The 26,217-nt window shown below is 41.0% G+C and overlaps 1 protein-coding gene and 1 pseudogene across 1 annotated transcript; both read left to right on the top strand.

Annotated features, from left to right (window-relative positions):
• Positions 1-8,222: 8,222 nt before the first annotated feature.
• Positions 8,223-12,732, top strand: LOC138097739 (T-cell surface glycoprotein CD1b-2-like; annotated as a pseudogene).
• Positions 12,733-22,073: 9,341 nt separating this feature from the next.
• LOC138071746 (T-cell surface glycoprotein CD1b-2) lies at positions 22,074-25,339 on the top strand. Its single transcript, XM_068963187.1, has 6 exons — positions 22,074-22,134; positions 22,386-22,652; positions 23,311-23,589; positions 23,810-24,088; positions 24,591-24,684; positions 25,318-25,339. Exons 1-6 carry the CDS (start codon positions 22,074-22,076, stop codon positions 25,337-25,339), a joined length of 1,002 nt encoding a protein of 333 aa, XP_068819288.1.
• The last annotated feature ends 878 nt before the right edge of the window (positions 25,340-26,217 follow it).

The following is a 26,217-nucleotide window of genomic DNA, read 5'->3' as shown; positions in this document are numbered from 1 at the left end:
ATGCCACATGGATTTATTATTGGAATACAAGGAAATAATGTAGGTATAGTTGACTTCAAAACAATCTGGAGTTAGGGGGCCAACTCTTTCTGCAGTTGAAAATCCGTGTATAACTTCACAGTTGGCCCTCCAGAACCACAGTTCTACACGTGCAGATTCAACTGACCTCTGATCATGTAGTACTGTAGACTGTATTAACTGAAGAAAAAAGTCCCCTATAAGTGGACTCATGTAGCTCAAATCATATTACTCAAGCGCCAACTGTACACAATTTGCTATCTGTGCATGGAATTAATAGTCACTGACAAGCTTTGAAAGAAGTGTTGTGATTGATCATCGATGTCATTGATTACTGATTGCACATTTATTGTTTCCACTGTCTTTCATAGAATGTGGAGCTACTAGTACAGTTTGTGCTTTATTCAATTACTAGTGTTTAATATACTGTGGCAACTGAAATTTGAGCCATGTTGTTGGGGATTTGGCGTTATTTAAATAAACCATGGTAACTGAAACCTTTATATATTGAAATTGCATAAAGCAAGGACAGCATATATTAGAAAAAAAGAAGATTGTGTTGGTCATGGATCCCTAGAATTCAGTTCTGTGTTTACTTTTGCCAAGTGAACTATCTGAAATCTTTAAAAGAATTAGCTATGATACTTAATATTTAAAAGACACAACAGAAATGACAATAACTTTTTATTTTAAAAGGCTGACAAACAAGGATATATTATACAACACAGAGAGTATAGCCAATATCTTATAATAACTACAAATGGAGTATACCATATAAAAATTCTGAAACACTATATCATATGCCTGTGATTTATATACAGTTTTATGTAAACTGTACTTCAGTTTTTTAAAAAAGCTGAAAAAATACCAGAAGTCATATATCATCCAAAGAAATAAGAAAATTTAAAAATTATCATCTTACTTAGAGAGCATGGCAAGGTAATTCAGCTTGTTGTCTAGCATCAGTTGATCAGAAAAGATTTTCTTTTTAATTGGTTGTTTAGAAAAGGTTTTGTGCATTCTGTGCATGCTCAGTCACTTCAATCATGTCCACCTCTTTGCATACCCATCAGCTGTAGCCCGCCAGGCTCCTCTGTCCACGAGATTCTCCAGGCAAGAAAACTGGAGTGGGTTGCCATGCCCTCCTCCAGGGCATCTTCCCAGAGGTCGAACCCACATCTCTTACATCTCCTGTATTGGCAGGCAGGATCCTCACCTCTAGTGTCACCTGTGCATCCTGTGGATTTGGGCTAGTGTATAGTGGCATATGGGCTTCCCAGGTGGCACTAGTGGTAAAGCACCTGCCTGCCAATGTAGGAGACATAGAGACATGGGTTTGATCTCCGGGTGGGGAAGATATTAAATTCTGATTGGGCATTAAAAATTAAATAGATATTTTCAATGCCAAATTCATGTTAGCAAACCTGTGATTAAGAACTTTCATAAGAATAATTTAAAAATTTTCTAGGCAGAGCACAAGGCAGCCATAAGTTTTCTTATTATTTCCCTGTTCATATGGGTGGATTTTCTTTTTTCCTAACCCAATTTCCCTGAGGGTGTAGTAAAAAGTCCCATGCATACGTGCATGCTATGTTACTTCAGTTGTGTCCAAATTTTTGTGACCTTACAGACTGTAGCCCTTGAGGTTCCTCTGTCCATGGGATTCTCTAGGGAAGAATACTGGAGTGGGTTACCATGCCCTCCTCCAGGGGATCTTCCAAACCCAGGGGTCAAACACACATCTCTTATGTTTTGTACATTGGCAGGTGGGTTCTTTACTACTAGCCCTACCTGGGAAGCCCCCAAAAGTCCCATGACAACTTGCCTTTTGGGAGGGGGTGATCTCAAGACATTATCTCCTCACTCATGTGGCTACTATAGACATAAGTCTTGGGAATCAACTCATGCCAATGACTTGGGAAGCCTAAATGTCAGCTTCCATTTGCCACTCTGATTTTCAATGTCTTATTTGAGTTCCTTCTTAAAGATTTTATTCATCTTGTGAGGTCAGCATATGCATATATTAATAATTTACAAAGCTATAGCTTACCTGATATACCTCTGTGTAGTGGTAGTGTTTTCTTGTTGATTTCTCGGCTATGATTTTACAAAAAAAGCATTTTTCCTGTTGTTAAAATATTTACAGAAGGAAAACTTAAGGTCCAGTGAGAAGGCAATGCTTTAGGTTTCAAAATTTAGCCAAGGTGGTGGGCAGCACTTAGAATGAATGGATAGGGAAGAGTGGTGATAAAAGAGAGAAGAGATCCAGGTGACTCAGGTTAAATGTAAATAGAGAATATTATAGAACCATAGAAAAGAGGTCCAGGAGGTAGAGAAAGAAAAGACTATGTACATAAAAATAAATGTCAATACAACCCAAGTAAAAAATGTTAGAGTTGAAGCAGAATTGGAGAATGTCAAATTCTTTTAGTGCAGTCATTTTACAGTGGGAGAAATTGAGACCCTGGGCAATAATCCGTGTATGCTAGTAAGAAGTTTATCCTGGATCTCAGGGTGGTACCCTTCCCACTGCTGTAGATGTGAGAGGCAGGAGGACCCAGAACAGAAGCAGAGACTGCTGCTGGGAGCCAGGAAGGGGAGAGAATCACTTGAAGAAGTGCTGATGGGGAAATGAAAGACCAGTAAAAGGCATGTGTTATGGGAGGCAGTGTGGTTTCTTGAGCAGGGAAGTGGTCAGAGGGTGAGGTTTCTGCTGGCACAGAGGGGATGATGGCATAGAGTGTGACACTGTGGGGTGGGCACACAACAGTGGAGTGCTGAGGACAGTGATCTCTAGCGGTTAAACAACCCACTGATGTGAGCTTGATGGAGGGCTAGGTAAGAGCCCAGGCAAAGGCGAGCGTGAGGTCACTAGTGGCTAGGCACCAGTGGGGCGAGAAGAGGGAGCCTGGGGAAGGCTGGTGTCAGAGGAAGAGCACTGGGATCCCCCATGAGGGGCAAGGATCCTCAGGCAGGATGCATTCTTTTTAATATTTATTTACTTATGTGGCTACCTTGGTTCTTCCTTGTGGCATGTGGGTCTTCACTGCATCATGTGGGATATTTTGTTGCTGTGCATGCACTCTCTAGTTGCAGTGTATGGACTTAGGTGCTCTGCAGGATGTGGGATCTTAGTTCCCTGACCAGGGATTGAACACAAGTCTCCTGCATTGCAAGGTGGGTTCTTAACCACTGGACCACCAGGGAAGTCCCAGGTTGGACTTTAATCAGGATGTCCCATCCATATCAGTTTATTCTATGGGGATCATGTGTGTCTAGAGAGCTTATATAACCACCTCCTTCTTTCCCTGTTGCACTTCATACAGATTTCAGACTCTTGGATATATGTTCATAAACGTTCCCTGATATAGTCTGTCGGTTTCCCTTCTTGCACGTCTCACTCCTTTCACCTCCTCAACCCTTTTTGTTGGGTAATGATACATTAATATACAAACCTTTGTGTATAAAACTGACATATATAGGAGCTTGGATTATTTTTTATGAAATTAAATGAGCTATTAATAGCATGAGCTTGACATGATGAAGTTTGCTTTTTTTTTTTGTAGTACTGATGACCATAGTGCTGAAAAGATAGAGAGAGGGTTTGGATTGCATTGTCTAGATAAGGGGTTGTGGCCTTGACCTGGGTCACATGTGATGAACGCATAACTAAATGATTGTGAGGTTAGAGAAGAGGCATATTTTATAGATTATGGAGACAAATGCCATGGTGACTGTGAGGAATAAAGGAGAGATACATTTTCAGAAAATGCAGGTTTCTAGGTTTCTGTTTGAATGAGTGGATGGGCATTGTCATGTCAGGGGGTAGAGCTGATACCATCTTATGTCCCCTAAATTTTTTTTTTTTCTTATTCCTATTCTTTCCCATGACAATAGAGTGAATTAGTTCATTGGTGACTCCAGGAGAGAAACTGGGTTTGTGATATGTCTCAACAGCTTCTTCCTGCTCTTTGTCTCTGGAGCCAAGCTGCTCTCAGAAGTGTCAGGTCTGGTCTCTCCTCCATCCCCTGACTTGATCAGAAACAGACCCTTAGGCTTGGAGATTTTCCAGAATTGCCTGGACTAGATGAGTATATTAGTCTGTCTAGGCTGCATAGCAAAACACACAATCTGGGTTACATAAAACCACAGACATATTTTTTCACAATTCTTGAGGAGTCTGGTGAAGGTTCTCCTTTTGGCTTGCTTATAGACAGCCACCTTTTTAATATGTCCTCATGTGACCTTTCCTCTGTGCATGTGGTGAGTGGGGTGGGGGATAGGAGAAAGAAAGAGAAAGGGAAAGAGAGAGAGGGAGAGAGAGAAGGTGAGATTCTCTGGTGTCTCTTTTTAAAAGTTCCCACACTCAGGACATTATTTAACCTCATATCAATACTTTCTTAGAGGTTTCCTTTTTAAATATAGCCACACAGGAAGTTAGGGCTTCAACATACGGATTTTGGGGCTTGAACAAAAACAGTTTATAAGAGTGAGTAAGGCCACTTCAATTTTCAGTGCCAGCAAGATTACTTGGATTACACACTTAAGGAAAACTCTCTAGGAAGTTTATCAGAAATTAAATTGACAATTTCATCCACACATCTTATCCTCTATATCTGTATCTCATTTGGTTCTCAATTCAGGAGAATGGAAAGAATACTAGTTACTGGGTTCTATAATATGGTAACTGAGCAGGACCCTGCAAGGCCTTTCTGGGAATAAGCCCAGTGTTCTCTGCTTTTTGTCTGTAGAAAAGCTTTCCTCTCCTGGTCCTTCTCTGAATTCCCAAGGGCAAACTTGATTGGAGAAGTGAGGGAATGCAGAAACAAAGGAAAATATTCAAGTATGACAAGATAATATTATAGTTTAGCTACAAGGCAAAGTCAACAACCTTTAATTCCTCCTCAAGGGACATAGATAGTATTCCAAACCATATCTGTGTGCTATTTGCAGGTGCTAAAACCTTTGTCAGGTGAAAGAAGTTAACTGCAGGCTGACCACCAACAGGTAATTCCAGACTAGTTAGAACCAGAGGTTGATGATTTTAACTGCTGAAATACCTCTGAGTTACCTCATCATCAACCCATCAGAAGGGTGTGCACAAGCTGATCTTGCACCTGGAGACCTTCTCCTTCATTCAGTCTTTAAAAAATCTTTCCTTGAAGCCTTCAGTGAGTTCAGGTCTTTCAAGCATGAGTTGCCCATTCTCTTTGCTTGGTCCCATGCTGGGCACCTTGGAATAAATGCTGTATTTTCCTTCTCCATCACTCAATGTCAGTAGATTGATTTTACTGTGAGTTGGACAAGTGGACCCAAGTTTGGTTTGGTAACAATATTAACCAGTAAAGCTAGTTGTGCTGCAGTTATAAATAAATCTGAGAATCTTAGTGGCTAAAGACAACAAAGTATATTTGTCATGCAGCAAACCTCATGTGGCCAGACAGCCCTTTTTTCCTGTATCTGCATCTGTAACAGGTGACTGCTGGGGTCCTTTAGTGGACCTGAACCTGCTGAAAATGAAAGAGAGAAAGAGGCTGATATTCCCTGATTTATGCAGAGAACCAATAAAGACCTTGACACAGTGCTTTCATCACTCACAAAGGCACAGGGCGCCCTCTCGAGGGGGTCTTGGAAGCCCGGGCAGGAAAGTGAGCATGACGGATTTCTACGCTCCAGAGAGTTAGCCAGAGAGAGAGAGGAAGAAAAAGAAAGACACGGAGACCCAAGCTCTGATGGAGCAAAGGTGCTTTGATGATCTTTCTGTGAGTATATATAGGCTGTTGTACAAGAAATTTCTTTCGACAATGATAAAGATCAGGAAACCAAACATACAGCAACCATTACCAAGGGAACAAGGGATTAATATTGGTCACAAGGTCAGGAGCCAATCCATATCTCAAGAAAGAGGATCGAGACGAAGCAGTTTTGTTGTAAAGAGAATGTTTACTGAAGGAGATTCAAGCCTGTCTCATATAATGACCTCAGTCCTGGGAGTGGCTTGCCGTTCCACTGATAAGGAACAGATGATTTATGAGAAACAGCATGTAGGAGTCCTCCTGTTAAACATTCCCTACCAGGTGACCTCCAGGATGGCACCGCATGGCAAGATGATCAGCACATTGCCTACATGGTCAGGCCTGGAGGAAGCTACATCTCCAGCACACTGCATTTCATTGCTCAGAACTCAGTAACATGGCCTTGAGTCAATTACAAGAGAGAAAAAACAGAGGCATTTTAAGAACAGTTTACTAGGCAAAAAATATGGTTAACATGTAGTGTTATATCAGCTACAGCTTCCTAAAATCGCAAACCAAGTGCTTGCTAATGACAAGAAGATTCAGTGAAGATGAGATCTGGTGCTTGTGAGTGATTTGAGTGGGGCTTAAATTGTGTTTGGTTCTTGGAGGAGTGTGGAGGTCAAAGAGGTTGCCAAATATCTGTATCCAGAAGTCAAGGAAAACATGGAAACAACCCCATGTTAGGTTGCCCCTCCCATTGTTCTTGCTGAGGTTCAGGTAGTTCTTTGAATAGCTTTTGTCCCATATCTTTGGCGATTTTCTAGAAATCTAAAGTTGGTTATTTTGAAAATTTTGTCCAACTGTTATTATCAATATTTGGAGAAAGGACTTGCTGAGCTCCTAACTCTGACATTCAGGATGTCCTGCTCCACATAGACATTTAATAACATGACAGATTGAACAAACAGGAGTTTTAACTCCTAAAAATTGGAGCAAAATGCAACAAGGAGCATAACTGCCTATCAAATTTGATAACACACCAGAAGTCAGGGTGATTTAAAGGATAAAAATTTATTTGTCTCCAGGGGATACATTGTAGGGTAAGAAAACAAATCTTAAATTACCCCACATCATATTTTTGGTGGTAGGGCATCTATTGTTGTTCTAAGACTGTCATGTGTATATAGGCTAGTGAGAGAAAGTACAGTGGGACAGGTAGATAGTATAGAGTATAGTGTATAGTGAAATTAGGTGAGTACATTTGTGTTGATTCCCTGGGAACCAGGATTTTCTTTGTGGAGAAGAGTAGTTGATATGAGATGGATAAATAACACTTTAGTTTTAAACTTGAAGTATATATAAAAGTATAAAATATATTTATTGCAAGCATAACTTAAAAAATCATAATATTTAAGCTTTAGAAAAAGGTCCTAGCCACTTGAAAATTCCCCAAACCAATGCTTAGGACTCAGATTATGGTTTCCACATATTATTTTCCCATTGAGAGTCACCAAACCATCTGGAGAAATGGCTAATTTCTAGTTTGGAGTAGGAAGTTTCTACAAGAGTCTGGAACAACTTTGCTGTACCTGAAGGTAAAGGGAAGCTCAATGATAAAGGCATGTTGAAAGGATTCATAAGTGACTGGCTTTAAAAAGTTCCCATGTCACAGCTGGGACAGTTTGAACCTCAAGAAATGCCAGGATTGATTCAAATATTTTTAATATGCTGAAATTCATGAGTGTTCAATAATGCAAAAACTTACCCATTGTTCTCCTAGGAAGCCATATAAGCAATTCATTCTCTCTAAAATTGGTAAATATATGGAAAGAATCAAGTACTCATTCTGCCTTTGGTTACCTCAGGGTAATGAGATAGTTATTTAAAATGAATCTTTTTTAGAAATATTCGAACTTAGAAGACATGATACCTTCACACATGCCCTACAGAAGTACCAGATCTAGGTAAGTTGTTCTTGAGGTGTGTTCAGGGACACTTGCTTGCTCCTGACATGAGTTCAAAGCTATTTTTATACCAACACCAACCTGTTATTTGTTGTATATTGTTTTCCAGAGACTATAGGACATCAGATTGTATTTGGGAACAAATATGAAAATATAGCTGTGTTCTACTAACTCAGATGTTCAAGAGAACTGCAAAAAGCATTTAAAAATTATCTATTACTATTAGTTTATTTTTACTTTGAATAGTTAATAATGTATATTTTAAAATGTTAATTTTTACCCCTAATATAGTATGCATCTATTATATATGTATGTATCTATCCACCTATTTAAAATTCCATCCCTCACACATTGCTTGTGGGAATGTAAGATTGTACAGGTGCTATGGAAAACTGAATACTACACAAAATTAGACATTGAGGTAATCATTTCACTCAGCAATTCCACTTCTAGGTATGATATCCATATGACTGAAAACAGATGTTCAAAGAAATATTTGTACATGGAGGTACATAGAAGCACTGTTCACAATCAGTTCAGTTCAGTTCAGTCGTTCATCTCAGAAACCTGTCCTCGATATCTCCTGGGTGTCCTCGATGCAGGGAAAGCAGACCTGCAGAAGCAAGGTTAGTCTTGTTCTCTCCCCAAGACTTTTCAATTACCTCCCACCTCCTTCTTTAAATTCAAAAGTGGAGAACACCTAAGTTAAGAGGTGTTTAATCAATAAATGATCTGATTCCCATAGGAGTGGAAGAGGCAACTATCCAAATTTGTGGGTTTCTGAATCCCCAGGCTCTGGATTAGAGTCATAATCTGACATTCCTACTGCTCCTTCCTACCCCAGTGAAGCCTGAAGCCTGGCTGTCCAGTGGCCCCACTCCTGGGCCTGGCTGCCTACTGCTGGTGTGCCACGTCTCAGGATTCTACCCAAAACCTGTGTGGTGATGTGGATGAGGGGCGAGCAGGAGCAGCCTGGCACTCAGCAAGGAGACATCATGCCCAATGCTGACTGGACTTGGTATCTCCGAGTAACCCTGGATGTAGCGGCTGGGGAGGTGGCTGGCCTGAGTTGCCGAGTGAAGACAGCAGTCTAGGGGACCAGGACATCATCCTGTACTTGGGTGAGAAGGAACTGGAGCCCAGCTGGGGATGGGAGGAGGTGGTCCTCAAGAACAGAGGGCACTCCTGAGGAAGAGGAGAGACTTGATGGATGAGCTAAGGAGGGAGGGAAGGAGAGGGGGAAGAAAGAGTGATGGAGGGAGAGGTAGGAAGGGAGAGACAAAGAAAGAGAGAGAGAGTTTGAGATTCATTTCTGGGACTCCAGTGCAAGAGGAATGAAAGTAGCTGAACTAAGGCAGGCAATAGGTAAGAATGAAGGACTATAAGATGGGATGGGGCAAGAAGAACAGACTGTGGGTGGCTGTGAGAATATGACATCTGGGAATATGAGAAAGAGAATCAGAAATGTCCAATCATCAAAAGCAGGTAAGCACAAAAGTGGGTGTTGACACTTGGGTGGGCAAGAAGGCCTGGAGAACCAGAAAATGGGTTTGAAGTGATATCCCTTTGTCTTCTCCCAATTGCCAGGACACCCCGCATCCATTGGCTTGATACTTGTGGCAATAATAGTGCCCTCCTTGATCCTTTCTATATGCCGTGCATTATGGTTTTGGAGACGCTGGGGAGTTTTCATTTTTCAATCTTTTTATTTCTGTCCATTGTTTTATTTTTTCCCTCTGTTTTATCTATTAATATTATGTCTTTTTAGCCTCAATATTTCACTAGAAACTTTCCCCAACTTCCATCTGTAGGTAAATTTATTTTTAAAAAATTTCAGTAAATTACATCATGCAAAATTTACTGCATTAGTCATTTTTACACATATAGTTTAGTAGTCTTAAGTACATTCACATTTTATGCGGCCAATTTCTAGAACTCTTTTCATCTTGAAAAACTAGAAGTCTATGCCCATTAAACCACTTTCCCCAATCCTTGCTCCGTCAGACCCTGGCAACCACCATTCTACTTTCTGTCTCCATGAGGTACCTCTAGAAGTGGAATCATTTGCTATTTTGTGAATGGTTATTACAGTTAGCATTATGTCCTCATAATTCATTCATGTGGTGATCTGTGTTAGAATTTCTTTCCTGTTAAAGATTGTTTTGTTTACCTGTTGATCTCTCAACAGACACTTGGGTTAATTCAACAGTCACTTTTTGCCTGTTGTGAATAATGCTGCTATGAACAGTGGACAAATATCAATTAAGAAGAGCAATTTTTTGCTTGTGTTCTTAACAGGTCATATCAGAATATCTCATGAGTCCTGAATGTCTCCTTTTCCACTTGGAATAAGTATCCAGGAACCCTGAAACTCAAGTTGTCAGCCTAGGAATCAATCTCATCATATTTTATCAAATGATCATCATATTTGGTCAAATCATTGTTTCTGTAGGTTGTAAGATAAATCATAATTTATACGCTAGCAGAAACATAAATGAAAATTGTTATGGGACAATATCACTAGCAGGATCCACTCAGATTTCATAGGTGTGATTTGTGAGAAAGAACATACCTTGGAATAAATGAAATGATGTACACAACTTCATGGTGACATGCCTTTGACTTGTTATTTAAAACTTTTTTTTTTTTTGCTTCAGCTAAAATATCATTTTTCAAATTGAACTAACTGTAATTATGCTGAGATAATTGTATTTGCAGAGCTGCTGAGCATCTTTAACAAAATGTCTCCATCTTGGCCTGGATGATTTTCTGTCTATAATGGTTAGCTGAGCAGCTTGTTTCTCCAGAAAGCCTTCCTTAGTGCTACAGTGGAAGTAAACCCCTCTTGACTGGTATCTTGCATAGATCCACTTTACTCTTACCCAAAACACTACGGTTCTTATTGTTTTTCTTTTCTTTCTACTTATAAGTTCCTTGAGAGAAGAGCTTGCTCTTGGTGGATCTCTGGCCCAAATGATGTTTTTGTGTGTAGTGTTTTTATTGTTATTCTTAAAGCTATCTTGTGTGTATAGGCTGGTGAGATATGGTGTATAGTGAGACAGGTGGATAGTATGGAATACAGCATATAGTGCGTTTAAGTGAGTACATAATTGTGTTGATTCACAGGAAACTAGAATTTTTCTATGTGGAAAAGTTGATGTGAGGAAATGAGTAAAACTCTGTAGTTTTAAACTTGAATTGCAAGTATAAATAAAAAATCATAGTATTATGACTTAAAAAAGGGTCTTGGCAACTTAAAAAAACATAAAATGAAGGCTTAGAACTCAGATTAAGGCTTTCACATAGTATTTTCCCACTACAAGGAACCAAAGTACCTTGGAGAAATGACTGATTTCTAGTTTGGAGCAGGAAGTTTCTCCAAGAGTCTGGAACACCTTTGCCATACCAGAAGGTAAAGGGAAGCTCAATGATAAAGGTATGATAAAAGGATTCATAAGCACCTGGGGTGAAAAAACTCCCATATCATAATTGGGACAGTTTAAGTCTCAAGAGAAACAATGGCTAGGATTTGATGTTGTTGTTTAATAGCTAAGTTGTGTTGAATCTTTGTGATCCCATGGACTGCAGCATGCCAGGTTTCAGTGTCCTTCACGGTCTCCTGGAGCTTGCTCAAATTCATGTCCATTGAATCAGTGAAGCTATCTAATCATCTCATCCTCTGCTACTCCCTTCTCCTTTTGCCTTCCATCTTTCCCAGCATCAGAGTCTTTTCCAATTCATCAGCTCCTTCCATCAGGTGGCCAAAGTGCTGGAGCTTCAGCTTCATCATCATCAGTCTATCCAATGAATATTCAGGGTTGACTTCCTTTAAGACTGACTGGTTTGATCTCCTTGCAGTCCAAGGAACTCTCAAGAGTCTTATTTAGCCCTTTAGTTAGAAAACATCAATTCTTTGTCACTCAACCTTCTGAACAGTCCAACTCTTACATCCATACATTGTTGTTGTTGTTCAGTCTCTCAGTCCTGTCCGACTCTTTGTGACCTCATGGACTGCAGCACGCCAAGTTTCCCTGTTCATCACAAATCTGGAGTTTGCTCACACTCATGTCCATTTAATCAGTGATGCTATCCAATCATCTCATCCTGTGTTGCCCCTTTCTCCTCTTGCTCTCAATCTTTCCCAGCATCAGGGTCTTTTCCAATGAGTCAACTCTTCACATCAAGTGGCCAAAGTATAGGAGCTTCAGCTCAGCATCCATCCTTCCAATGAATATTCAAGGTTAGTTTCCCTAGGATACACTGGTTTGATCTCTTTAATGTCCAAGGGACTCTCAAGAGTCTTCTTCAGCACCACAATTTGAAAGCATCAATTCTTAGGCACTCAGCTTTCTTCATGGTCGAAATCTCACATCTGTATATGAGTACTTGAAAAACCATAACTTTGACAATACAGACCTTTGTTGTCAAGGTGATGTCTCTTCTTTTAAATATGCTGTCTAGGTTTCTCATTGCTTTTCTTCCAAGGTCAAGTGTCTTAATTTTGTGGCTGCAGTCATCATCCACAGTGATTTTGGAGCCCAAGAAAATGAAATCTGTCACTGTTTCCATTTTTCCCCATCTATTTGCTGTCAAGTGATGAGGCCATGTAAGGCTTGGAGAACTGCGCTCTGAAAGGAACACTCAGGGACAGCCTTTAGTGGACTGACAAAGTGTATTATCCAGCTATGCAGTTTTATGGTCTCAGGGAAGAGAACATAAAGCAGACTTGCATGTAACCTTTCTCGATAAACATCAAAGAATTCAAGCATAAAATACAGTTCCCACTGTCCAAGACATATTATAGCTTTCGCAAAACTCTAAAGGGAGTCTTATCATGAAACAACAGTCCTTGTTCCCAGAAACAGGTGGTCAGAAGGAAGTCTTCGAATGCCTCAAGGCCGGGTGTATAACCCTTCGTTATCCGTTCCCAGACTCAGGCACTTGGTGAATGCTCATAACCCTTTGTTATGTTTGTTCCAGCTTCCAACCTTCGTCATGAGAGGAGCAAATAGATTTCCAGTATTTGCTCAAAGCCTTCCAGCTCCTCCACATTTCCTCCCTTTTTCCTTAAGAGCAAGGCCTGTTGCAGCCATTTTTACTCTTGCTTTTTGGGTGGCAGTGGCTCGAGCACGTAATGTTTGGAATCCTATAAGAACAATAACAAACAATAAAAAGATCAGCACATAAGAAGCCATTGTATGGGGTACCACATTTTTTGGATTTAGAAAGGAAGTACTAGCAGATAGTGTATTATAGAAGTCAGTGTTATATAACACAGGGGGAATGTTGTTGAAGGTAGACGTGATTTGTTGCTTCAGTTTTTCTATATCTAGACTAGTGTTTGATTTCAAACCTAAAAGATGTAACTTTATTGTTCCCAAGGATATTTAGTGGCATTGTATGGCATATGGTCAAACAGAAAGTAGTGAAATTCCAGTGACACTGCAACTTCAATTGTACCTGTAAAGCATGCAGATCATCCCCCACATACATAAGGGCAGCTTGTAGGTCATCTAAGTGTATTTGTATTTGTTGATCTATCTGCGCTTGTTGGGCCCAGAGATCATTAGAATCCTTTTTCCAAGCAGTAATGAAATCATGATTTTGAATAGAATTATACAATGCCATTCCAGAAACTGTACCAACGGTTATGACTGAAATAATACCCACTATAGCAGCTCTGATCCAGCCAATAAAGCGTTTGCTTCTTTTTAGAGATTCTTTCAGAATAAAAGACAATAACATGGAATCTGACCAGGGTTCAGAGATCTTAACTGGAACCCATAAGTCAGTCCTTTGCCAGACTAAAAAAAACCCTGTCTTTAATAACATTAATTGGCACACTATGATTTAAACAGGCATAGAAATGACACTCAGTGCAGGACAGAACTGAGCCATTACTCCTAAATTGTCCAATAGCAAAAATATATGGCGCGTTTACACAAGCTCAAACATAACCGGTGTAATTATACTCAATAGTATAATTTTGTGGAATGGAAATATGTGCATAAGCATACGAGACGCTAAACCGAGACAAGCAAGCAGGAATTTTCCAAACATGCCAGTGTTCAGGCCCCAGGACTGGACTGATTATCTGGGGTCTGGGAGGTGAAAGACCTCTGTTGTACCAGTTCAAAAGTTCATCGCGTTGATGCCAGAGTCCTGTTTGTGTTCTGTTAAAATGTGGTGCTGAAACATTATACCACTGGCACGTGTTATTATTTTCTTGTGATTCTGAGCTATTCACAAAGAGTTCATGAGGCCCCCAATCTACAAAAGTCATGTTGGCGTGAACAGAGACTTTTCCAAACCTTCTTCTATAGGTGGACCAGTCCATTTCCGGCACAGACAATTTTTTCTTCCAAGATACACTGTCACGAGGAGGCTCAGAAAGCCTAAATAGATAGTGAGTGAAGTTGGCTATTTGTCCATGGTAGGTAGTATCTGTCCAGTTGAGAACAAAGGTCATGGTAGCAAACATTCCAAGACGGAAAGAGCCATTTGAGAAAGAGTAAGCCCACCATTGTGGATATAGACGGAGACACAAAGGGAGGGCGCTGAAACAGATGGGGAGCATTGGATACGTAAGTGTTAACTGTCTTTCCTTCCTCTTTTATTCGTGGTCCTAGATCTGACCAGGGGGCAGGAAAATGTAAGCTATCATTTGTGAAAACCACAGGAGATGATTTTGTCTAATCCACCACTTGTAAAAGAGGCGGGTTGGGGATATAAGCCCAACAGGTGTAATTACCACTTACCCCAGAAGCACAGGTTAAAATGGCCTGTTGGTCATCAATAGAGTATCCTCAGCTCGTCTTGTGGAGAAGGCAATGGCACCCCACTCCAGTACTCTTTTGCTTGGAAAACCCCATGGACGGAGGAGCCTGGTGGGCTGCAGTCCATGGGGTCGCTAAGAGTCAGACACGACTGAGCGACTTCACTTTCACTTTTCACTTTCATGCATTGGAGAAGGAAATGGCAACCCACTCCAGTGTTCTTGCCTGGATAATCCCAGGGACGGGGGAGCCTGGTGGGCTGCCGTCTATGGGGTCGCACAGAGTCGGACATGACTGAAGCGACTTAGCAGCAGCAGCAGCAGCAGCAGCTCATCTTGACAGATTTTTCATTTGCGCCCAGGTCGGAAAAGGCGCATTTGGTCAGGGACGTTTCATTTTCTTGCCGTCTTTCAGTGTCATCTGTTGCAATTTTCGTTTTAGTGCTGTTACTGGTCAGGGGGTGTGGAGCAAGGCCTGCCGGTCTTCTGACTCTTCTGAGTGGGACCCACTGTTCGGTTTCATCATCTAAAGTGACAAGACAATATCCCTTGCCTAGGAACTTAAGTGTTCCTGGCTGCCACTGATCAAGACATTTAACCCAAACAGCAGTTTGCTCAGGCATACGCGAGGGTGAATCAGAAAAATGTCCCTCTGCTCGTGTTTCCTGACTGTGTAGAGGCAAATTAAAATAATTGATTGTTAGAAGGGCTATAGGCAAGATGGCTTTAGGTCCATAGGGGTCCCTTGGCTTATTCCCCCTGTTTTGTTCATTAAGAACGAGCTTGAGTGTACGGTGGGCCCATTCAAAGATGGCTTGGCCCTGAGAGTAGTACGGGATGCCAGTAAGATGGCAAATATCTCATTGATGTATGAAATCACGAAAAGCATTGGCTGTAAAAGCAGGACCATTGTCCGTTTTGATGGCGGCAGGGATCCCCATCATTGAAAAACATTGTAGAAGGGCTGTGATGGCAGCTTTAGTAGTCTCGGTGGTGGAAGGAACTGCCCAAATGAAGCCAGAAAACGTATCTATGATTATAAATAAAAATTTAAAAGGGGGCAGTTTGTAATGTGTAAAATCAGCTTGCCATTATTCATTTGTTTGTAAGCCTCTAGGATTAGTCCTTTGGGGACTAGTGATAGTGGACACCTGGAGAGCATTATCAATTTCTGTTTTTGCCAAAGGTAGGTAAATCTTAGTAGGGTCATATCTAGCTATAGTGCATAAGCGAGAGCATGCAAGAAAAATGATTTTCTCTATTAAGTCTATATAGGAAAGAATGTGTTTAGTCTGTTTGGAATGGAGATATACCCATTCAATAAGGTGATTATCCTGTACTATAATGGCCATAGGAAATATCTTGGTACCAAAAACATATATCTGAAAGGGGGAATTGTAATTAATACAGTTTACAAATGTTTGTTGAATCTTCTGTTCCACCAATTGTAATTCTTTCTCAGCCTCAGGGGTAATTTGTTGGGGACTATTCAAATCAGAGGAACCTTCTAATAATTTGAATAAATTTTGTAAAGCATATGTGGGAATCCCCAAGGTAGGTCATAGCCAATTAATATCCCTGAGAAGTTCCTGGAAGTCATTGTTTGTAAATTACCCCGTCTGATAGAAAGTTTCTGTGGCTTTACAGTGGAGCCGTCCATAAAATATCCGAGATATTTAAAAGGGGAGTGGTGTTGTAATTTATCTTTTGCTATTAGTAGCCCATGATTAGTTAAATTAGTTATGACCTTATTACCTAATAAATTTAATTGAAATTCTGAGGGAGAAGCCAATAAAATGTCATCCATGTAATGAATGAGATGTACCTCAGGAAATTGTTGTCTGATGGGCTGCAAAATTTTTGTCAACAACGAATTGACAAACCATAGGGGAGTTCATCATACCTTGGGGCAGGACCTTGCATCCATACCGTTGAACAGAAGATTGATTATTAATACAGGGCAATGAGAAGGCAAAGCGTTGCCTGTCTCTGGATGTAAGGGTATAGTGAAAAAGCAATCTTTTAAATCAATAATCATAATAGCCCAGTCTTAGGGACCATAGCAGGGCTTGGGAGTCCTGGTTGTAATGTTCCCATAGGAATCATTATAGTGTTGATATTCCTTAAATCTGTTAACATTCTCCATTTACCTGATTTCTTTTTGATAGCAAAAACTGGTAAATTCCATGGCGATTGAGTAGTTTCTATTCTATTTTTTTGTAGTAATTCAGCCACCAAAGTATGCAAAGTGAACAGTTTCTCTTTTGATAGGGGCCATTGAGCTGTCTAGATAGGTTTATCAGACTTCCATTCTAACTTCAGTGGCTTTATCTCAGTGACCCCTAAGAAAAAGTTTCATTCAATTGTATAGTCACTTGAGCTTGTTGTAGAAAGTCTCTTCCCCATAAGTTTAATGGTAATGGGGCAATGTATGGTTTAATGTAAGTGACTAATTGATCAGGGCCCAGGACTTGTAATAAGATGAACTAACATTGTTTGGGCTGCATCTGCAGTTCCTATTCACACCAGTTGGTGGGAGGCTAAAACTGTAAGCCAATCTGAAGGCTATTCTTCTGTTCTTATGATGGAGACAACTGTCCCAGTGTCTAACATTCCTTCAAAAGTTCTTCCTCTGATTTTTAATTTTAACATGGGCCTATTGATTTCTTTTATAACAGTAGAAAGGGCTGCAGTAATGTTGGTACTCCCAAAGCCACCTGTTCTGGTATCTACCCTTTTATTAAGTGGGGGCACATAGGGTAATAGCAATAGCTGAGCAAATATGTCACCCTTTTGTAAATAGAAGTTGTGAGTCACATGTAACATTACTGCAATTTCACCTGTGTAATCTTCATCAGTGATCCCAGTATGTACAATTATTCCATGCATGGTGCTGTTGCTTCATCCCAACAGGAGGCCTACAGTACTTTTTGGTATAGGGCCAAAATATCCAGTTAAGATTTTCATAGGATTATTTACCATTAATAATTCCATATCTCAGGGAGCAGGAATGTCTACACATGTACTATGTCTGGTAGCCGCTGTTAACTCAGTAATATTTGGTTGTCCTCCTTGTTAAATGGGGCTATAGGAGAGCCCTTGTTCTAGTTTCCCAGAGGAGGTGTTTGGATGGGTAAGGCATTACCTTGTTTATTGAAGGTAAACAAGGCATTTATTTAGAGCGGCATTTATTTAGCCAATGATTCCCCTTTTTACATCTTGGGCGGAGACCGGGGGGCTTAGTTTTAGTACCCCCTCCTTTGTCAGGAGAAAGACCTGTTTGCCAAGGTAAGCAACACTGTTTTTGCATGTGTCCTAGCTTGCCACAATTAAAACATTTAACTTTAGACTTTTGGGAAGCATTTAAGGTTTTTAAAGCGGCTATTTTAGCTTTATTATGAATTGTCCCCACATTCTGGCAAGCTTTCAAATACTCCATAATTCCTCCTTGCTCCCTAATGGGTCTGATAATAGCCTGACAATCTTTATTAGCATTATCAAAAGCCAGTTGTTTCAAAACAATTTTTCGCAAAGATGTATCCTTAAGACTGCGATCAATGGCTTCTTGCAATTTACTAATAAACTGAGCATATTCTTCAGTGGGTCCCTGCAATATTTTTACAAAGGATCCATCAGAGGTGGAACTGTCGATTTTAGCCCATGCTCTGATAGCTATTTTTTTTTTTTAAATCCAGTATAATATGGGTGGCTGCACAAATTGTAATTGCACAGCAGTTTCAGCCATAGCTTTGGTGCCGGTGAGAATTTCAAAATTTAGTCCAGCAGCGTTTCCCTTGCTTTGCTGTTCTTGCAAGATTAATTTGGCTTTATCCGTGACCCACATTTGCCACTGTAGTAGCTGTTGTGGAGTCATAACCATTTTAGCCACTGTAAAAAAATCTGCATGAAGCCACTGATCTGCATAGCCCCGAAGAAGTTCCATACAGTAGGGTGAGGTAGGTCTATACAGTGTAAATGCCATTTTGAATCGCGTGAGCAAACGGAAATCAGGTGATTGCCACTGATTATGTCTAGGTTGAGGAGTATTAAATTGGACCAGAAAAGCCCACGCATGAAGAGGCATGTCCCGAAGAGGAATGCTAGGAAACGGGGGAGCAGTAGCGGCAACGGACAGCGTCGTGGCGGGCGAAAAAGCCGGCGTTAGAGGCTTGTTAATATGAGCTCGTGAAAAGCAAGGTGAAGGCGGATCAGGGACCTCTGGTAAAGTTGATTGTTTAACTGCTTTCAGCATCTGTGACTCTTGTTTGTCTGTAATCTGCCCTAGCATTACATTTTTTTGATTTAAAACCTCTGATAGATCTTTCTCTTCTAATTCATATTTATTCAGGGATCGATTTCCTCCCAAGCCATCTAATTGTTCTATAATGGCCCATAAAAGAGACCAAGTTACCCACCATTGTGAGGGAATTTTTACCCCCTGTCTATAAGCTTTTAAACCATTATTTTTTACTCTGGTCTAAGTCTGTAAATCTAAGGTTTCTTCCTCTGGAAACCATGGAATATATTTAACCACTGTCTGGTAACAGCTAGTTAACTGCTCTTCAGGCAGATTAACCCCGTATTGTTTCAAGAAATGATGCATAAGATGAACAAAAGAAATCTTACTTGTCTGATGTTCCATCCTGCTTACCTCGCTTCTGCGGGAGTGCGGTCCTTGTTCAAAACCAGTCTACTGCTTCGAGCCCCACGTTGGGCACCAGTTGTAAGGCTCGGAGAACTGCACTCTGAAAGGAACACTCAGGGACAGCCTCTAGTGGACTGACAAAGTGTATTATCCAGCTGTGCAGTTTTACGGTCTCAGGCTACAGCAGACTTGCACGTAGCCTTTCTCGATAAACATCAAAGCATTCAAGCATAAAATACAGTTCCCATTGCCCAAGACATAACATAGCTTTTGCAAAACTCTAAAGGGAGTCTTATCATGAAACAACAACAGTCCTTGCTCCCAGAAACAGGTGGTCAGAAGGAAGCCTTCGATTGCCTCAAGGCCGGGCGTATAACCCTTTGTTATCCATTCCCAGCCTCAGGCACTTGGTGAATGCTCATAACCCTTTATTATGCTCGTTTCAGCTTCCAACCTTCATCTTGAGAGGAGCAAATACATTTTCAGTATTTGCTCAAAGCCTCCAGCTGCTCCACATGGCCAGCTGCCATGATCTTAGTTTTCTGAGTATTGAGTTTTAAGCCAGCCTTTTCACTCTCCTATCTCACCTTTATCAAGAGACTCTTTAGTTGCACTTTGCTTTTTCCATAAGGGTAGTGTCATCTGCACATCTTAGGTTATTGATATTTCTCCTGGCAATCTTGATTACAGCTTGTGCTTCATCCAGCCTGGGATTTTGTATGATGTACTCTGCATAGAAGCTAAATAATCAGGTTGACAATATACAGGCTTGATGTACTCCTTTCCCAGTTTTCACCAGTTTGTTGTTCCATGTCCGGTTCTAACTGTTGCTTCTCGATCTGCATACAGGTTTCTCAAACCATCTCTTGAATAATTTTCAAAAAATTGTTGTGATCCACACAGTCAAAGGCTTTACCATAGTCAATGAAGCAGAAAGTGAAAGTCGCTCAGCCATGTACGACCCTTTGCCACCCCAAGGACAGCATAGGCCAAACTACTGGAGAGGGTAGCTTTTCCCTTCTCCGGGTGATCCTCCCAACCCAGGGATCGAACCCAGGTCTCCTGCATTGCAGGTGGATTCTATACCAGCTGAGCTATAAGGGAAACCCTCAATGATGCAGAAGGAAATTCTCACATCCATACTCCATATGTATGTAGTTTTAATGCTCTTCATTTATTTATTTATTTTTTTTGGAGTTCCCTTCCTTTATCTGTGTTCCAGCAGATGTTAACAATTTGATCTTTGGTTCTTCTACCTTTTCTAAATCCAGCTTAGACATCTAGAAGTTAACTTTTGACACTAGGTTTAAATCACAACATTAAAACAAAAGTAATAGCACAGGCTACACAGTTGCTTGAGTTTCCTTTGTTTAGTTTATCAACATGCCCAGAATCCAGAAATGGCAAAGTTAAAAGCACCAAATCAGTGAGTAATATTTATAAGAGTTTATTGTGGATATAAAAACAATTCACAAATGGGGAGATTCCAAATTAAAAGATTGATGTGAAGTTCAGGGTCATGAAATTACAGAATGATTTACTGAGTAGAAATGAGGAAGTTATTAATTTTTACAATGATTGGTTACTAGAGTAGAAGTTTCTCTTGCCATTTTTAGGTAGTTGACTTCTGTTTCTTTTATGATTGCCAGAGCCATTTATGAAACAAACCTAGCTTGAGTTACACTTACTTTGGTGAAATAAGTTGGTTTTAGTTTTCTTACATGGCTTAAATGTTTTCGTCTATCAAGAAATTCTCACATCCATACTCCATGTTTATGTAGTTTTAATACTCTTTAGATACTGTGACCACCACTCAGACTGTATAGGATTGCTCAGTAGCTGTCCTCAGGCAACCATTAGATACCAGCTCACTTGGGCAACTGCCTTGTACTTCAGTGGAAGGTTCTCTGGTCCTCAGGCTTGCAGAAGTATGACTTCTGGACCTGAGGTGTGTGTCTTCCTTGATCTTGGAGTAGACTTTAAGGTACATGTATTTATTTTTCTAGGGAACTTAAGAGAATCAGAGGTAAATTTTCACCTTTTTATCTCTACCATCTCAGTCTAATTTTCACCAGTAAAGAGAAGATCTTGTTTACTGATCTTCTTGATTGGAGTAATAAAGATTTTGAAATAATTTGTTTCCACTCAGGATTTCCCTTTGATACCATGGGCCATTGACAGAGGAGCCTTTATAGTATTAGTGTGGAGTGAAAATCAAGCTCTGAGTACCATACTTCCTGGACATCATCTTCATGTCCTAGTGAGTCTGTCAGCACATTTAGCCAAGTATTAGCCAAGCAGGAGATACTAATGGTGAGGATAAAATGGTATAGAGAGCAACGTTCACTGTTCCAGTATCTGACTCCGTGAAATGGGGGCTGGGGTTCTCAGAATCTCCCTTTCTCCTGTGCATCTCCATTCTCAGAGGCGGTCTCTCTGTGAATGTACACCAAGGTACTGTGGCCACTCACACGGACCCATTTGGCATTCTCTCCAAGACTACCTGCACTGCCTCTCTGTTACTGCTGCCTCCCTGTCAGCGCTATATTTGCTGTATGAGAGAATGAGATAGGTGGACCAACCAAAGGATACTTCTAGATTAAAAGAGACTGGAAGTTCAGCAATTGTTTAGTATTACCCTCTTCTTTAATAGATGTGGAAACAAAGGATTGGGAAGGTGAAATAACTCTTCAGCACCACAAGGGAGATTTTCCAAGCTAGTACATATAAAGGAGATGAAGACCAAAGAATGGAAATGAGGTGGAGTGGGAGTTCAGAGCTGTGGGAGGCACAGTTTTTCTGAGATGTGCAATGTGGGTCAAAGATTTGTCAGTTGGGGAAGAGAGGAAGTCAATTTAGAGTACTGAAAAAAAAAGCTGAAATTAGAGATCAAATACCAGCCCCGAGAGTCAGAAGTTCTACTTCCCAGTGAAATGCCTCTTCTACTACTTCTGTTACTTGGAGTTATCCTCCCAGGTGGTGACAATGAGGATGGTAAGAATAACTCTGGCTGCTCTCAGCACAGGTGCAGGGGTTCTTGATAAAAGAATGCCACACCTACCACTAAGGGTCTGGGCTCTGCTGTCTCCAGCCCTCTCCTATTCTGGAGGCTGGTGATGGAGCCACAAGCTTTGGAGGCGGGGATTGCTTCAAGCTCTGTGTTGTTGTTCAGACTCTGGGTTCTTTTTCATTCTATCCTGATGCCACATTTCCCTCTCATTATTCTTATCTTTCCACCACTACAGTGTTCCAAGGGCCAACCTCCTTCCATCTCAAGCAGATTTCAACCTTTCTCAACAGCACATGGGCTCAAAATCTAGGCTCAGGCTGGTTGGATGACTTGCAGATTCATGGCTGGGAGAGTGACCCGGGCACTGCCATTTTCCTGAAGCCCTGGTCCAAGGGCAACTTTAGTGATGAGGAGATGACTGAGCTGGTGGACCTCTTCCGAGCCTACTTCATTGGATTCACTCGAGAAGTGCAGGATCGAGTCAATGAGTTCCAGTTGGAATGTGAGTATAGTCCTCTGATCTGGAGAGACTCTCAGTGACTTTTCTTTCTCTTGTGTCAGGCTACTGCTGCCTCTGATGATGGTCCCTTTCCCCCTCTTTATCTAAGTGCATGTACATAGTTGTCCAGAGTAGCCTTCAACCCCAACTCCATACCTCCACCCAGTATCTGAGATTCTTCCTGTTTCTTGCTCTCTTCTGTGTACATGACCACTCTTGTGGTTATTCTTGTTTGCATCTATGTAATTTGTTTCTCTAAAACCCCAAGGAAGAACCTCCTTTCCTACTCTGTGCTTGAGTGAACTTAAGTGTGACTTTCTACTCCTCCAACTGATGTCCTCAAGCATCTGTTGCCCGATCCCTTCTCTACATGTAACCCTTCCTTCCACCGTGGAATGCTGCACTTCTGACTCCATCACACGTCGCCCCTCTCCCCTCTTGCCCACTCTACATCCTTAAAACTGCCTAAACCCACCGTTGATGATATGCATACCTCTCCCCAGTGCTCTTTCTGAAAAGTCCTGAATACTGCAATTGGTTTTATGTCAATAACTTCACCTCTCAACTTGTCGCCACTAAAATAAAAAGTCCTATGCCTTTTTCTCATCTCTTTCTTTCCTGTTTGCTTTTTAATAACTTGTCTCAGTTTTCCTTCACACAGACCCCTTTGTGATCCAGGTCATAGCAGGCTGTGAGCTGCATTCTGGGGAGGCCATAGGAAGCTCTTTGAGAGGAGCGTTAGGAGGACTGGATTTTGTGAGGATCCAGAATCATTCCTGTGTGCCTGCACCAGACAGCAGCAGCAGGGGGCAGAAGTTTTGTGCACTCATGACTCAGTATCAAGGCATCTCCGATATCATTGAGAGGCTCCTCTCAGAAACCTGTCCTCGATATCTCCTGGGTGTCCTCGATGCAGGGAAGGCAGAACTGCAGAGACAAGGTTAGTCTTATGCTCTCTCTAAGATGTTTCTTTTTCTCCTCCCACAACTTTTTTTAAATTCAAAAGTGAGAAGTCCCTAAATAGAGAAATGGTTAATCAATTAGTCATTTGGTGCCCATAGGAGTGGAAGAGGCAACTGTCCAAATTTGTGGGTTTCTGAGTCCCCAGGCTCTGGATTAGAGTCATAATCTGACATTCCTACTGCTCTTTTCTACCCCAGTGAAGCCTGAGGCCTGGCTGTCCAGTGACCCCACTCCTGGGCCTGGCCGCCTATTGCTGGTGTGCCATGTCTCAGGATTCTACCCAAAACCTGTGCGGGTGATGTGGATGAGGGGTGAGCAGGAGCAGCCTGGCACTCAGCAAGGAGACATCATGCCCAGTGCTGACTGGACTTGGTATCTCCGAGTGACCCTAAATGTGGCAGCTGGGGAGGCGGCTGGCCTGAGTTGCCGAGTGAAGCACAGCAGTCTAGGAGACCAGGACATCATCCTGTACTGGGGTGAGAAGGAACTGGGGCCCAACCTGGAATGGGAGGAAATGGTCCTCAAGAACAGAGAGGGCGACACAGGAAGGGGAGGGATTTGATGGATGAGAGAAGGATGGAGGGAGGAAGACAAGCATGGAGAGAGGATAGGTGGGGAGGAAAGAGAATCAGGGAGACAGAAAGAGAGAGAGTCAGAGGGACAGAGTTTGCAGTTTATTTCTAGGACTACAGTGCAGGAGGTATGAAAATGGCTGACCTAAGCTGTACAATAGATAAAAATGAAGCAGTCTCCACTACTACAGTAGTAATCCCACTGTAGTCTCAGTGGGATTCAGCAAGAAGGAGAGATTAAGGGTGGCTGTGAGCATAAGACCTCTGGGAATCTGAGAAAGGGAACCCGAGATGCCCATGCTTCAGAAGCAGTTAATGATGGTGCTGACACTCAGAGGGGCAAGAAGGCCTGGAGAACTAGAGAATTGGTTTGAAGTGACATTCCTTTTTTTCTCCCAATTGCCAGGACACCCCTCATCCCTTGGCTTGATACTTGTGGCAGTAATAGTGCCCTTCTTGATCCTTTCTATATGCCTTGCATTATGGTTTTGGAGACGCTGGTGAGTTTTCATTTTTAAATCTTTTTATTTCTGTCCATCCTTTTATTCTTTCCCTCCTTTTTATCTATTAATATTACATCTCTTTAGTCTCAACATTTCTGCTAGAACATCTCCCTTTTGTCCCCAACTCCCATCTGTAGGTAATTTCTTTAAAATTGCAGTAAAATACATCATGGAAAATTGACTGCATTAGCCATTTTTACACATATAGTTTAATAGTCTTAAGTACATTCACATTTATGAAGCCAATCCTTAAAATTCTTTTCATCTTGAAAAACTAGAAGTCTATTCCCATTAAACCACTTTCCCCAATCCTTTCTCCCTCAAGCCTTGCCAACCACCATTCTACTTTCTGTCTATATGAATCTGTCTATTCTAGGTACCTCATAGAAATGAAATCATTTGTCTTTTTGTGAATGGCTTGTTCCCCCTAGCATTAAGTCCTCATAATTCATTCATGTGGTGTCCTGTATTAGAATTTCTTTCCTTTTAGATGTTGTTTTGTTTACCTGTTCATCTCTCAACAGACACATGGGTTAATTCACATTTTAGCTGTTGTGAATAATGCTGCTATGAACATAGTGTACAAATATCTCTTAAGTTGAGCATTTTTTTTCCTTGTGTTCTTAACAGGTCATATCAGAATATCTTGTGAGCCCTGACCATGTCTCCTTTTCCATTTGGAATAAGTATCCAGGTACCCTGAAACTTAAGTTGTCAGCCTAGGAGTCAGTCTCATCATATTTTATCAAATAATCATCACATTTGTTCAAATCATTATTCCTGTAGGTTGTGAGATAGATCATAATTTATACCCTAGCAGAAACAAAAATGAAAATTGTTATTATGAGACAATATCACTAGCAGGATCCACTCAGATTTCATAGATGTGATTTGTGAGAAAGACTATACCTTGGAATAAATGAAATGATGTACACAACTTCATGGTGACATGCCTTTGACTTCTTATTTAAAAATTTTTTTGCTTCTGCTGAAATATCATTTTTCAAATCGAACTAACTATAGGTATGCTGATGTAACTGTATTTGCAGAGTTGCTGAGCATTTTTAACATCATTTCACTCTCTTTATTTGGATGATTTTCTAACTACGAGGGTCAGCTGAGCAGCTTGTTTCTCCGGATAGCCTGCCTTACTGTTAGAGTGGAAGTAACTCTCCCTTGACTGGCACTGTGCAGAGATTCACTTTTCTCTGTACCCAGAACACTGCAGTTCCTTTTCTTTTCCTTCTACTTATGAGTTCCTTGGGAGAATGGCTTGTTCTCAGTGGATCCCTGTCGAAAACTTATTTCTGGTGGTAGAGTTATTACTGTTATTGTAAGACTATCATGTTTGTATAGGCTAGTGAAATATAGTATAGAGTGGGACAGGTGGATAGTATATAATGTAGTGGTAGACAGGTGGATGGTATGCAGTTTAGGTGATTATATATTTGTGTTAATTCACTTGGAACCATGCTTTTCTGTCTAGAGAATTTGATGTGAGATAGATGTAATATTAAACTCCATAATCTT

The sequence above is a fragment of the Capricornis sumatraensis genome, chromosome 2 (assembly GCF_032405125.1).
Source record: "Capricornis sumatraensis isolate serow.1 chromosome 2, serow.2, whole genome shotgun sequence".
NCBI classification, from domain to species: Eukaryota; Metazoa; Chordata; class Mammalia; order Artiodactyla; family Bovidae; genus Capricornis; species Capricornis sumatraensis.
This window is presented reverse-complemented; position numbering and strand designations above follow the sequence as displayed.

Bases quoted from the DNA above. Each gene is read 5' to 3' on its own strand.
- LOC138071746 (XM_068963187.1), top strand. From the start codon at position 22,074: ATGCCTCTTCTACTACTTCTGTTACTTGGAGTTATCCTCCCAGGTGGT. The intron at 22,135-22,385 runs GTAAGAATAACT...CCACCACTACAG, and splicing joins AGGTGGTGACAATGAGGATG to TGTTCCAAGGGCCAACCTCC. The intron at 22,653-23,310 runs GTGAGTATAGTC...TCCTTCACACAG, and splicing joins CAATGAGTTCCAGTTGGAAT to ACCCCTTTGTGATCCAGGTC.